Source organism: Trypanosoma melophagium, assembly GCF_022059095.1.
Source record: "Trypanosoma melophagium isolate St. Kilda chromosome Unknown ctg18segment0, whole genome shotgun sequence".
In the NCBI taxonomy this organism is placed as follows: domain Eukaryota; phylum Euglenozoa; class Kinetoplastea; order Trypanosomatida; family Trypanosomatidae; genus Trypanosoma; species Trypanosoma melophagium.
The window spans coordinates 269564-281954 of record NW_027125147.1 but is presented as its reverse complement, the minus strand read 5'-3'; the positions used below and the strand labels follow the sequence as shown (position 1 = coordinate 281954).

Genomic DNA, 12391 nt, shown 5'->3' with positions numbered 1-12391 from the left:
GTGTATACATTCTCTGTATATTTTCTCCCTCCTTTCTCTCCTCTTACCTCCTTTTTTTTCCTTCTCTTTTCTTTTTCTCATACCAGGGAAGTTTCTTTTGTTTTTGTTTTCTTTTATTCTTTTTTCTCTTGACATTTTGACTTATATTCGGCTTGCAGCAAGTAGCGGTTGTGAAAGTCATCAGTCCTAAGATAATAAACAAACAAAACAAAAAAGAAAGTGCAACAGCAGTACCGTTGTGTATAGTGCTCACTACACGTGCGTATTTCAGAACGGTATTCTCTTGTTTGGACTGAAACGACATTCATTCTCATTTATTTTTTTTTTTGCCTGTCCGTGTGTTTGTTTGGGATAAGGACACCTAAGAATAGCAGCAGAGTTATTCTTCATTAGAAGATTCTCTACTGAGGTTTGCTTGTTCGTTTTCGGTTTTTTTTTTGGTTTGCTTTCTTTTCCAGGTTTTGCGTCATATATATATATATATATATATATATATATATATATAATTTGCTATTTATTACCTCTGTGTGTGTGTCTCACTCTATTAGAACCTCCTATGGATGAAAATACCAAAGACATCGGCAGCGCTAATAATGGGGCGTTACGAGTTGGAACGACAACAACAGGAAAAACACCAGCAACAACAACAACTGCCACGGCGTCTTCGCAGTCTTCGCGTTCAATGCGTCCAGTTTCACTGTTAGATGGACGTTATGTTTTACAACAACGTATTGGTAGTGGGGCGTTTGGGGATCTCTATCAGGGACATGATACAAAACGTAATATGGAGGTGGCAGTGAAGTTAGAAAAACGCAAAGCGACGTGTCCACAGTTGTCGTATGAGAGTAAAGTGTATAGTGTATTGCATCGTGGGGCTGGACGAACAGTAGGCATTCCGCAGGTGTATCAATATAACACGGATGGGGAGTATAATATACTCGCTATGGAACTTTGTGGACCATCATTAGAGGATCTATTTAACTATTGCGGTCGTCGTCTCTCACTTAAGACGGTGTGTATGTTGGCAGATCAGATTCTGCAGCGTGTGGAGTTTGTGCACACCAAAGGCTTTATTCACCGTGATATTAAACCAGAGAACTTTGTATTTGGTCTCGGTAAAAAAGGCCACATACTCTATCTCATTGACTATGGCCTTAGCAAACAATACTGGGATAAACGCAAACAAATGCATATTCCCTTTGTCGTGCAAAAGCCTGTAACAGGCACGGCACGTTATTGTAGTACCTGGACGCATCTTGGATTTGAACAAAGTCGACGTGATGATATGGAGGCGGTGGGATTTATTCTTGTTTACTTTCTTGCCGGATCACTGCCTTGGCAAGGTATTCCAGTACGGGATCTACACGCCAAGACGGTGCAAATAGGCATAAAGAAGAATGAAACCCCATTGGAGGATCTCTGCGCCGGTTTACCAGAGGAGGTGTTGTACTACTGTGCATATTGTAGGAAACTTAAGTTTGCAGAGAAGCCGGATTACGATTTCCTGCGGGAGTTATTCCGCCGACTTGCGAAAAGATTTCATCTCTTACTTACTTCACTGCCATCTATGCCATCAATTGCGGAAGGAAGTGAGATGTGTGGTAGTGCCTGCTCCTACACAAATGATGGGAATAACAGTGCGGGTATTCATAGTCATAGTCATAACCCCCTACATATTAATAACCAACATCAGTTAATGTTGGGATATGATTGGATGTTTGATTGGTTTGTGAAACGTGCAGAAGAACTGCGTTTAGGGGGCAAACGATTGGATGATAATAATAATAATAATAATAATAATAATAATATCAACAATAAGAATAATAACAATACCGCTAGTGCCAATGTTATGATAAACAGTGGGATTCATCTGGTGGCGATGGGTGGTGGTGATAAGTTAGTAACCCCTCCTGGTGATCAACAGGCAGTCTCTCGCAAAGCATAAAGGCGGCAAACTGGTAGGTATTAATGATGACGGACTATCTTTTCTTTTTAAAAAAAAAAAAAGAAGAAGAAGAAAGCAAGAAAAAAGGTGGAATTATGTGTATTTAATTCTATGCACTGTATGTGAGAGGTGTCACGAACAAAAGGTGGGTGCCGGATTTTCATCCAGGGACAATATGTGTTATATATATATGTAGCTGGAACAGAACTATGAATTAAGAAAACGCAAAACAACGAAAAAAAAGGAAATATGTACTGGGTTATATTGTGGTTGGCCTGTACAATGAAAAAAGGTGGTATTTCTCGTGCCTTTCTTTTTCTTTTTTTTATTATTCTTCTTCATTATTATTCCGTATAAGCGCAAAGTGACTTCTTCTTTTTTCCCCACGTATTCTAACAAAAGAATCAATGTGTTTGCTTTTAACTGTATATATGTATGCGTATGCGTCTCCATGTACTGATCCTATCATTTTTATTAATTCCTCTTGTTTGCTTCGATTCCGCATCCATTGTTATTTGTATATTCCTCTTTTTTCTTTTATTGTCTTTCTTCTTCATTGTGTATATGTGGACGTGCGATAATGTTTTTGTGTATGTTCTTTTTTTTTTAGTTATTTAGTGCTTGAGTCTTCTTCGATATTGATTGTGTATACTCCTTACAGTAATAATGCTGTTTTTTTTTTGTTTTCTTTTGGTATTAAAAGTGAAAATAAAGTAACAAATAAAAAAAAGGAAGAAAAAAAAAGAACAGAAGTGGGGGGGTGAGAATGTGGGAAACCACTGGTAAGTGAGATATATATATATATAATACTGCAAAAAATAAAAATTTACAAATATCTATATAGAATGTTCACAAATAATATATCCCCCTTCTTTTTTTTTCTTTTTTTCAAGAAGCGATGTTGACGATTTTGTTTTATTGCTGTTTGTTGCATCTCTCTCTCTCTCTGTGGAGGAGTGTGTCTATACATCCAGGCTTATAAAAAGAGAGATCTATCAATATATGCAATAGGGAAAGTAAAGAGTAAAAATAAATTAGATAGAGAAAGAAAAATATATAGAACTCCACAATGTTATTACTTAAATTGTGATAAACTTTGTGTGTTTACCTGAACTATATCTGTGTGTACATTTATGTGTATGTGCTCATTTTTCTGTTCATGGCTTTATTTGACTTTTGGGCTGACTGCGTAATTGTATAAGTTTTTAAAAGAAAGAAAAAGAAAAGAAAACACGATAAAACAAAGAAAAACAAAAAATAGAATTGGAAGAAAACAAAATAATAATAATAATCCAAACACATGGAGTTTAAACAGTGGGTTGAAAATCGATACCGTCACCCTGTGGTGATGGTCTTTGCCAGTCCCACTGTTGAGATCGCCTGCCGCCGTAATGGATTAGACTTCATTCAACTCCTCCGCCCCTTCGCCACTCATCCAACGGAATTATACGCCCGATTGGGCGATCGGGCAGATGCTATCACAGTTCGCAACTTTGGTGTACGGCTCACACGAGCCCAGTGTGTACGAGAGGCGGGAAATGCACAATTAATACGCCACTTTCGACGACTGCTGCGTAGTAATGCGGCTATGGGATTCGCATACGGGGAACAGCTGGATCGGGCCATGTCGTTTCTACTTAAAGACAATACATGTTCAAACAGTCCTAACCATAATGACAAGACTAACAGTAGTAGTATTAGTAGTCGTAGTAGTACGAGTAGTATTATTAGTGGTGGTGGCGGTGGTGGTATAGTGGAGGGACCCCGTTTGCCTACGCAGGCGGCATCGCAATTGTTAGAACGTGCTCATCCATCATGGCATTCACAATTTATACGCGATTATGTACATCTTGTGCGCTGCAGTTACTTTGACACGATTGATCATCCGGTTGGTTGTATTTATGCGGTTTCTACATCTGAGGTGGGTGGTACAGATAGTGTATTGCGTGAGTTCCGGGAACAACAACGATTGCCGGCAGAAACACGGCGGGATATGCCTTGTATGGAGGATGATCTACATAGTTATTATATTCTTTTACATGATATTACAGCAGGACCACCATTAGAAGAGGCACGGCGTATCTTTGCGGCTGTACAATCACGGTATGGACATGCAAATTGTTCATTTCTTAGTATTAACGCGGTGGTAAACCCGCATGAGTTGAAGAATATGGATCCATCTATATGGATCGATGCGAATCCACCTTCCTTGGATGTTCCTTCGTGGCTGGCCGTAAGAATAGAACAACAACAACAACAGGGAAGAAGTAGTAGTACTGATAATAATAATAATAATAATAATAATAATAATAATAATAATAATAATAATAATAATAGTGGTGGTGGGGAAAACGATGAGGTTCTTACGGCCACTACAGTATGTAGAGGTAGTAGTTGTGATAGTGCGAATGTCAATAACTCTGCATATCCCAGTACACACACCGCTAAGAGTGTTTGCAGTAGTACTGGTAGTACAACCACAACAGCAACACTGCAGTTCTCAGAAGTACATACAATATTTGGAACGTGGACAAATGGAGTAGCCAAAGTTACAGGATGTCATATGAGTCCTGAGAATGTGGAACAGATTCGTCAAGTCATGTCAAACTATCTCTCACAATCTCTCTTTAATTTTCTAGAACGTAAACTGCGAGCCCTCACGGTAACAGTAAATGAAAGACGTAGTACAGCCTTCAGTAAGGTGGCGGCCTGGTTTCGCGGTAAAGATGAGGCAAAACCAAAAGGTGAATTTTGGGTTATTGGACGTGATGGTGGGCCAACAAAATATCTCGCCGGATCACTTGAAATGCAAATGCGGCGAGCTGCAGATCTTTCACTTGTACTCGCCGATTACGATGCGGCTGTAAACTTTTACCGCATGTGTCGAAATGAGACACTCGCCACATTAAATTCACGGGATTTTAACAGACCCATTATTGCCGCCTGTCAAGAGGCACTTGGGGTATGTGATTTATTAGTGGGTCGTTTACCATTACCAAGTCTCACACCGTGGGCAACAGGAGGAACGGCATCCAAGAATAGTGGGGATTGTAGATTAGAAGTTGCACAGAATGATTATGTGGCGTGTCATGTGCAAACATACGCCCTTCGTTTATCATTACTTTTATATGAATATTGTCGTACACGTACACCACCTGCACTGGATCGTGGTTCTGCAGCACTTTTACATGTTCAACGTCTTGGTTTAACGGCGAATAGTAAACTTTATTCTGCTGTAGTTCATGAACTTTTAGCATCTGCCGCACTCTTTCTTAATCCCCCACAACCAGCTGGTATGACTGTACCTGCTACATTACCTCATAATTATCCTGTACGTTCTCATATTAGAGAATATGCACGACATATTATTATTGCTGGTGGTGCATATCTAGATGAGAATCTTTTTGAAGACTCACTTCGATGTCATTTACGTGCTCTACGTGTGTTTAGTGGGGTTGGACGTAATGGAAGTTGGGAACTTACCTATGAACACCTACATACCGTTCTCGCACATTTGTATCATAAACTTGGAAACAATATTCGTGGAATGGCAATGGCAGCTATTGCGGTATCTATGGGAACTCCAATGTATAGTAATCCACAAACAGGTTTACGTAATTTTGAATCCTTTTGGGAACGTCAACGACAAGTGATGCGGGATCTCGGTTATGCACTTTGTCCACATGTAGTTGTCCCATGTGTGGTACCAGGTTCTATTCATGTTAGTAGGAACGGGTTTCATTGTGATGAGAAAACACAGAAAGAAACAGAAAATATGAGTGATGAACTTGCTGAGGTAGAATGGCGTACAATGGAGGAAAAATTGCGATCTCACTATACAGATCATAGTATGTCCTCTCTACGTTATGGTGTTTGTTGGAGAGAAGATCCAGCAAAGATGTTACTTTCACCTAAACATAATGAAAAAGAAGGAGGAGGAATACGAAGATATGCCATGCATTTAGCAGAACCTTTGGAAATTACAGTTTTACTAAGAAATCCTATTGGTGGTCCACTTAAAGCAGAAAAACTTTGTTTGTTGTATGTGGCGAAACAAAAACCAGAACAATTATGGAAAAGTGCCTCATCCCAGACAGTGGAACTCGCTGCAGGGGCAAGTCAAACTGTTACGCTTGCCTTCTCACCAGGGGAAGAAGGCACCTATTTCATTATTGGTTTTTGTTGGGCCCTTATGGGGCTAGAAGGATATTATTATTTCGCCACAGAGGATAATGAAACAAGTAGTGAGACAGGTGATCGTAGTGGTAATAGTCGTAGTAGCAGTAGTAATATCTCTTCCTTTGAGTATGCGATAAATCATCCAACGCCTAATGTCAATTCTACGGCGAATTTGGAAGTTGAAGTGGGTCCACCGCGGGCGTGGATTACAGCACGATTAGAACCAGAATTACCTTTAATCATGCGGGATGGGGAGTACTACCGAACATCACTTATCTTAACAAATGGAAGTTCTCACCGTACGGCGCGGGGTATAACACTACAGCGAAGTCCACAGAATGCACATATCGTCTGGTTTGATACATTTGGTCTTTCATCTAATATGGAGACTACCACAACACTTGTATTGGATCATACGCTTGAACCCAAAAAGAGTTTAACACTACCACTCACACTACAAGCCCATCACAGTCATGATACCTCTTCTAGATGTAAAAATAATATATTTTTCCTGATTGGTTACATTTCCGAGAGACCAAAAGATAAAGAGGTATCAATATCAGAGCCTTTACTACCAGAAACACAATCACAATCACCACCGTATGTACGTTTACATCGTTTCTTACGTTCTGTGGTTGTGAGGCCAACACTGCTTCTTTCCGCAATGGTGTTACCTCCTGCAAATGCTGGCATGGCAACAGCAGCGGTGATTACAGCTAGTAATGTGACAGATGCACGAGATGCACCGGTGCAAGTTTCACGTGTGTTAGTTATACACCGTCCATTATGGCGAGTAACGCCCACATATGTTGGAAATCTATTAGAGGAAAATGCGCTTGATTGTATTCTCCCTCCTGGTGGGGCGTTATCTCTTCCTCTCAGTGTTGTAGCTGTTCCAATATCATCATCAATAGAGAAACAACAAGGTGAAGAACAAGAAGAAGAAGAAACGGGGAATGTGGTATTTTGTCAGAATGGACTAATGGAAGAGGTTTGTATTTCACTTCTCTCTGCCTTTCCATCATTGCCGTCGAAGCGGGGAGAAGTTATGACGAATATTGGTGATAGTGTCACAAACTCCGATATGAATATGTACTTTATGCAGTGTAGCTTCCGTGGACCGGGAACGATTGGAGAAGTGCCAACATCTGAGGGTCTCGCATTCTATCTTGACAAGGCTAGTGGGACGGGGATTAAGGATAGTGCAAATGTGGATAAACATAAGATGGAACAAGAAGAAGGAAAAGAAAAAGAAGAAAAAAGTCAGTCATTATTAACGAGTGTTATAGATCCAATTACACCTATTTGTGTGGCCGTGGTGTGGGTGGTGATGGAAGATAACTGTACATACAGTGGACAACTCTTTCACTTTATTGATCCATTAGAGTTTCTGCGTCCTGAAGGCACTCTAGTAGCGGAGGCCCAAGTGAGAACTCAGGAACATCTCTGTGATGCATTAATTAAAAATCACTCTCTTCACCCACGTTATGGGGCGGTGTTTTATCACGTTGAAGTTCCATACACAGTGGAGTCTACACCAGAACTTCCCGATGCGGTTCTTATTCCTGTTAAGATGCATTGCCGTTCATTTGCAGCGTATCCACTTCTTGTAACGGTAAAAACTACCACACTTGGTGATGAAGACTCTCGGGATGCGTTATTATTACCATCATCATCAGTACCAGTTACATTTGTGGGAAAGACAGGATGTACATTCCTACTTTTACCGTATGAAACGCATATTTTGCACTTCACCGCCTATGCATTCGGGCCTGGTATAGTGGAATGTAATGCATTTCATTTAACTGCAGTGGCGTTAGAAGGACTCTCAGTGCGGGATGATAATACATGGCGCACGGGTATGTCTCGTGGTGCACTATTAGCTAAACTAGAAGAAATAGGAAAAAGTGTGGGGGATTCTTTATTGAAGAATATGACAGCTATAGCCATAACGAATACTAGTATTTCTAATAGTAGTATTACTATTATGGGAGCAAGAGGAGGAGGAGGAGGAAAGTATAGTAATAGTAGTTTTGGATATCATACCAAAGAAAATGATATTGGAGTCGTAGTAAATGATGATTTCCATGTTTTAATACTGGGACATGGAATAGCAGCCACCACACGTGCTGTTTTCACACACACTTTACCCGATACTCTCTCTACTGCAGCTGCAATAGCGGAACGGTATAAAGAAGATGTGAAGTTGTATGAAAAAGAGTATAAAGTCTACGAGGAGCGCAAGTCTCTTCTCTGCAACACAGCAAAGAGTACAACCCATAGTATAGATGCATCTTTATTAGTCTACCGCCCAGTATCACGGCAGGTCCCACGGGATTTAGTAGAAAAGATGCAAGATTGTTGTATTGGTGTTGTATATACCGATAAACCCACCGGAGCGTCATTGCCCTCACCGAGGGAAGATGTGAACACAGTAACAGAAAAGAGTGGAACTGGTTCTACTACTAATAATACTGCTAATACTAATACTAATACTACTACTACTAATAATAATAATAATAATACCGATAATAATGCTGGTGAAGAGTCTCCATATGGCTTTGAGAGACGAGCTGCTGGGATTGATGAAGAAGAAGAGCAGGCAGGAGAGGAAATGGCGTTTTCCCCATCATCCTCACAGGCCGTAGATGCATTTGCTCTCCAACAGCGGGAAGAAGAAGAACGAAAACAAAAACAACATCAGGAAGGAGAAGAGGGAAATCAGTTATGAGACATCGCTACTGTAGTAATGGATGCATATAAATGATTGTGTTCGTATTATCCTCATTATTTCAAGTTGCTTTTTTTTTTGCATCGTTTTGACCTCTTGCTTTTCTTTTTTCTCTTTCTCTTTATCTATGCTTATGAAAGATGCTTGTTTGCTTCGTTGCTTTTTTTTTGTTTTATTGTTTTGTGGTTTGGTGTGTTTCCCCTAACGTGACTGCTTTGTTGCTGTGGTCACCGCTCACACACACGCAGAGAGTTTCCATATTTGTGTGTGTTTATTTCTGCTTCTGTTTATGACTACCGTTTTTTTTTTCTTTTCTTCTTACTTTAGCGAGAAGGGGAGAGAAAGAGAGAGGAACATATATTGATATGTGTTGTGCGGAGTTCGAGAGTGGGTTATCTTATTTCCATTATCCGTTCTTCAGTTTCTCTTTCAATCTCTAATACACTGTGTGCTTGCAATGAGAGAGGAGGGGGAAGTGTGTTTATAAGAAGCTTAAATTATTTGGTTTGATTTGTTCTGATCTCTTTTTTTTTTTTTATGATTTTTCTTTTCGTTATTTGTGGTGTTCTTTTTTACTAATTGTTTACTGAGGTGAGAGTGCGGCCACCAACTGTTGCAGGGGCTCGCGAAGCGAAGCAGATATATATATATATATATATATAACACGCACATACACATAAAGGAACATAGAAGATACAACTAGTTGGATTCAACAACGAAGAAGAATAAGATAGAAAGAGGGATAAAAGTATTGGCATCTGAAGAGAGTAATAGGCGTTCTTATTATTACTTTCTTCTTTTCTTTATCTATCTGTCTAACTCTGTGTTCACGGAGTGTACTTGATTTTTTTCTGTTTTTTTTTATCTTATCTCCAGAGAAGTATTAACTATACTGGTACAGTTGAAACACCAAATTAAATAATATTTATTCCGAAACGTGTGTTATTGATGGACGGTGGTGTGGGAACACAGTGTAAGCGACCACGTAATGAAGTGACGGTGAAAGAAGAGAAGCCTGTGCACTATAATAATAATAATAATAATAATAATAATAATAATAATAATAATAATAATAATAATAATAATAATAACAATAACAATAGTTATAACAGACACACATCACTTTCTATACATTCCTCATATTCCTCTGTTTCAAAAGCCTCATCCTACTCCGTATCATCATCCGTATCGCAGGCCACTAGTGATGAATACTACAGCAATCATCATAATCATAGTAATAATAACAAGAATGATGATGGTGGTTATACGTATAGTAGGGAAAGAGAAGAGGAACGTAAGCATTATCCAATGTTTACAGTGGAGTATGCTAAGCGGTGTGAACGGGGAAATGTGCCTTTTCTGCAGACACTACAGCAACAACAAGAAGAACAACAACAAAAGCAACAGCAAAGGCCGTTGTTACCATTACTTCGATTACGACATGTACCTACATCATCATTGGAAATGGACCCCCCGCGGTTAATTTTGTATAATGAGTATGAATTTCTGCGTGTGCTTGGTAAAGGCACATATGCCAAAGTTGTTCTCTGCCGTTCACTCTGCACTGGTGAGCACTGTGCACTGAAGATATTTCGTAATGAGAATAACTACCGAGAGGCATGTTGGGATGAAGTAGTTCTAATGCGGGCGTTATCCTCTTCCATAATGGATGATAACAGCCACTACCACAATCAATCACAAAAACAACAGACACAACAAATTGATGATAATAGGAATAAAAATAATAATTATCATCCTACTAAAGAATATAACAAGAAGAATGAGTTTGGTATGAGTGGTGGGATGATTTCTCCAGTAATGTCTACTGGTTTATTCAGTGCCTCAGCTGAGAATCAAGGACGCATGGGTCGTTTTAATGTTCCTGTTGCATATATCCCACATCCTGTACACCACGCCATTGTCTTTCCAGTACTTGGCCCCTCATTACTTGATGTTCTGCGAAATATTCGTAAAGGCGTCTCAATTGCCGCTACTAGTCGTTCTAATCATAACTTAAATACGGTTGGTAATGTCTCCTCACCAGGAGAGGAGTTAATGAGTGATGAGGAAGAAGAAGAAAATAATAATAATAATAATAATAATAATAATAATAATAATAATAATAATAATAATAATAATAATAATAATAATAATAATAAACGTCTACCGCCTGGAGTTGTAGAGGTGTATTATAGAGGAATGCCGATTGGATTACTGCGAGCGGTGGTGTATCAAATTCTTCTTTTTCTGCGCCACGCCCACGCCCGTGGTATTGCACACACAGACCTTAAACCAGAGAATGTGCTTTTTGAGTCTACGGAGACACTTCTCACACGTGTGCCGGTGATGAAACGACGCTGCTGCAGTCTATCAAATCCGTCCAGTGACTATTTAACACGAGGGGAGAAGGAGGGAGAAAAAGAAAAGGAAGAAGTAGAAGAAGATGTAAATGTAAATACTACCGGTCATTATTGTTTTCGTAATGTTGAGTGTTATAATGGGATTCCAAGTACTTCTACCTTATTACCATGTGGACTGCATTGCACAACATGGACCACCACCGCCGATGTGTTTCTTCCTTTAATGAATAATGTGCGGGTGATTGACTTTGGCGCCTCTGAGTTTCTCCACAAGTGTCGACATGTAAGTATATTAGATGGCATTACGCCTGTTTTTTATCATCGTATTCAAACCACCCACTACCGCAGTGTTGAAGTATTACTTGGACTTGGCTGGAATGTTTCTGCAGATGTCTGGTCACTTGGTTGTATGATACCGGAATTACTCACAGGGATGTGTTTATTTAAACCACGGGATGACTGGGAGCATCTCGCATTAATACAACGTGTGATTGGGCCGTTTAACACACAAGAAGAAGGAGAAAAAAGAGAAAGTACAGTTGTGCGTCGTGTGTTTGCGCATGGACGACACTTTAAGGAGTTCTTTGATCCTCACACGATGCAGTTGGCGTGGCCTACACGACCCCATGAAGAAGTAAATAAAAACACCATATCAACATCAACATCAATAAGAAAAGAAACGGAAATACCACGACGTACGGCACGACAGGATGTATTAGAAAAAGATATTCGTTATGTCATGTCAAGGCCAACACTACAACAAATGCTTGGACCCTATCCGCTCTTGTATGATCTCTGTCAACGTATGCTGGATTATGATCCACTGCGGCGTATTACAGCAGCAGAAGCTCTGCAACATCCGTTTTTTACTACCCCTATTTGCTCAGAGTAATAGCTCTCTCTATATTTATATATTTGTATATATAGATATATATATACAATGGTAGGGAGACATCGGTTTCCATCTCTGTATCCATTTACCTTTTGCTTACACACATACAGTAAACATATATATATATATATATATATGTTGGTTTATGTGTTTCTCTGTTTAAAAATAATTGAAGATCTGACAGTAAAGTAAAAAAAAAAGGAATGGGGATGATTATTATTATTATTATTATTATTATTATTATTATTATTATTCGTTGTGTTTCGTTTCTGCATATTATTCTT

At 39.3% G+C, this 12391-nt stretch overlaps 3 protein-coding genes across 4 annotated transcripts; all 3 read left to right on the top strand.

Moving 5' to 3' along the window:
- Positions 1-556: 556 nt before the first annotated feature.
- On the top strand, positions 557-1945 carry LSM04_005041 (Protein kinase domain; the record flags this gene model as incomplete). Its single annotated transcript, XM_067331588.1, has 1 exon — positions 557-1945. The coding sequence occupies one exon, from the start codon at positions 557-559 to the stop codon at positions 1943-1945; it is 1389 nt and encodes a 462-aa protein (XP_067193105.1).
- A 1300-nt stretch (positions 1946-3245) lies between these two features.
- LSM04_002309 (TRAPP III complex) lies at positions 3246-8855 on the top strand (the record flags this gene model as incomplete). Its single annotated transcript, XM_067331587.1, has 1 exon — positions 3246-8855. One exon carries the CDS (start codon positions 3246-3248, stop codon positions 8853-8855), a length of 5610 nt encoding a protein of 1869 aa, XP_067193038.1.
- Positions 8856-9803: 948 nt separating this feature from the next.
- LSM04_000302 (uncharacterized protein) lies at positions 9804-12107 on the top strand (the record flags this gene model as incomplete). 2 transcript variants are annotated; one of them, XM_067331585.1, is made up of 1 exon in its annotated part: positions 9804-12107. In XM_067331585.1, one exon carries the CDS (start codon positions 9804-9806, stop codon positions 12105-12107), a length of 2304 nt encoding a protein of 767 aa, XP_067192998.1. The 2 variants fall into 2 exon arrangements, with proteins under 2 accessions (XP_067192998.1, XP_067192997.1); XM_067331584.1 differs by having other exon boundaries at positions 11814-12107.
- Between the last annotated feature and the right edge of the window lie 284 nt (positions 12108-12391).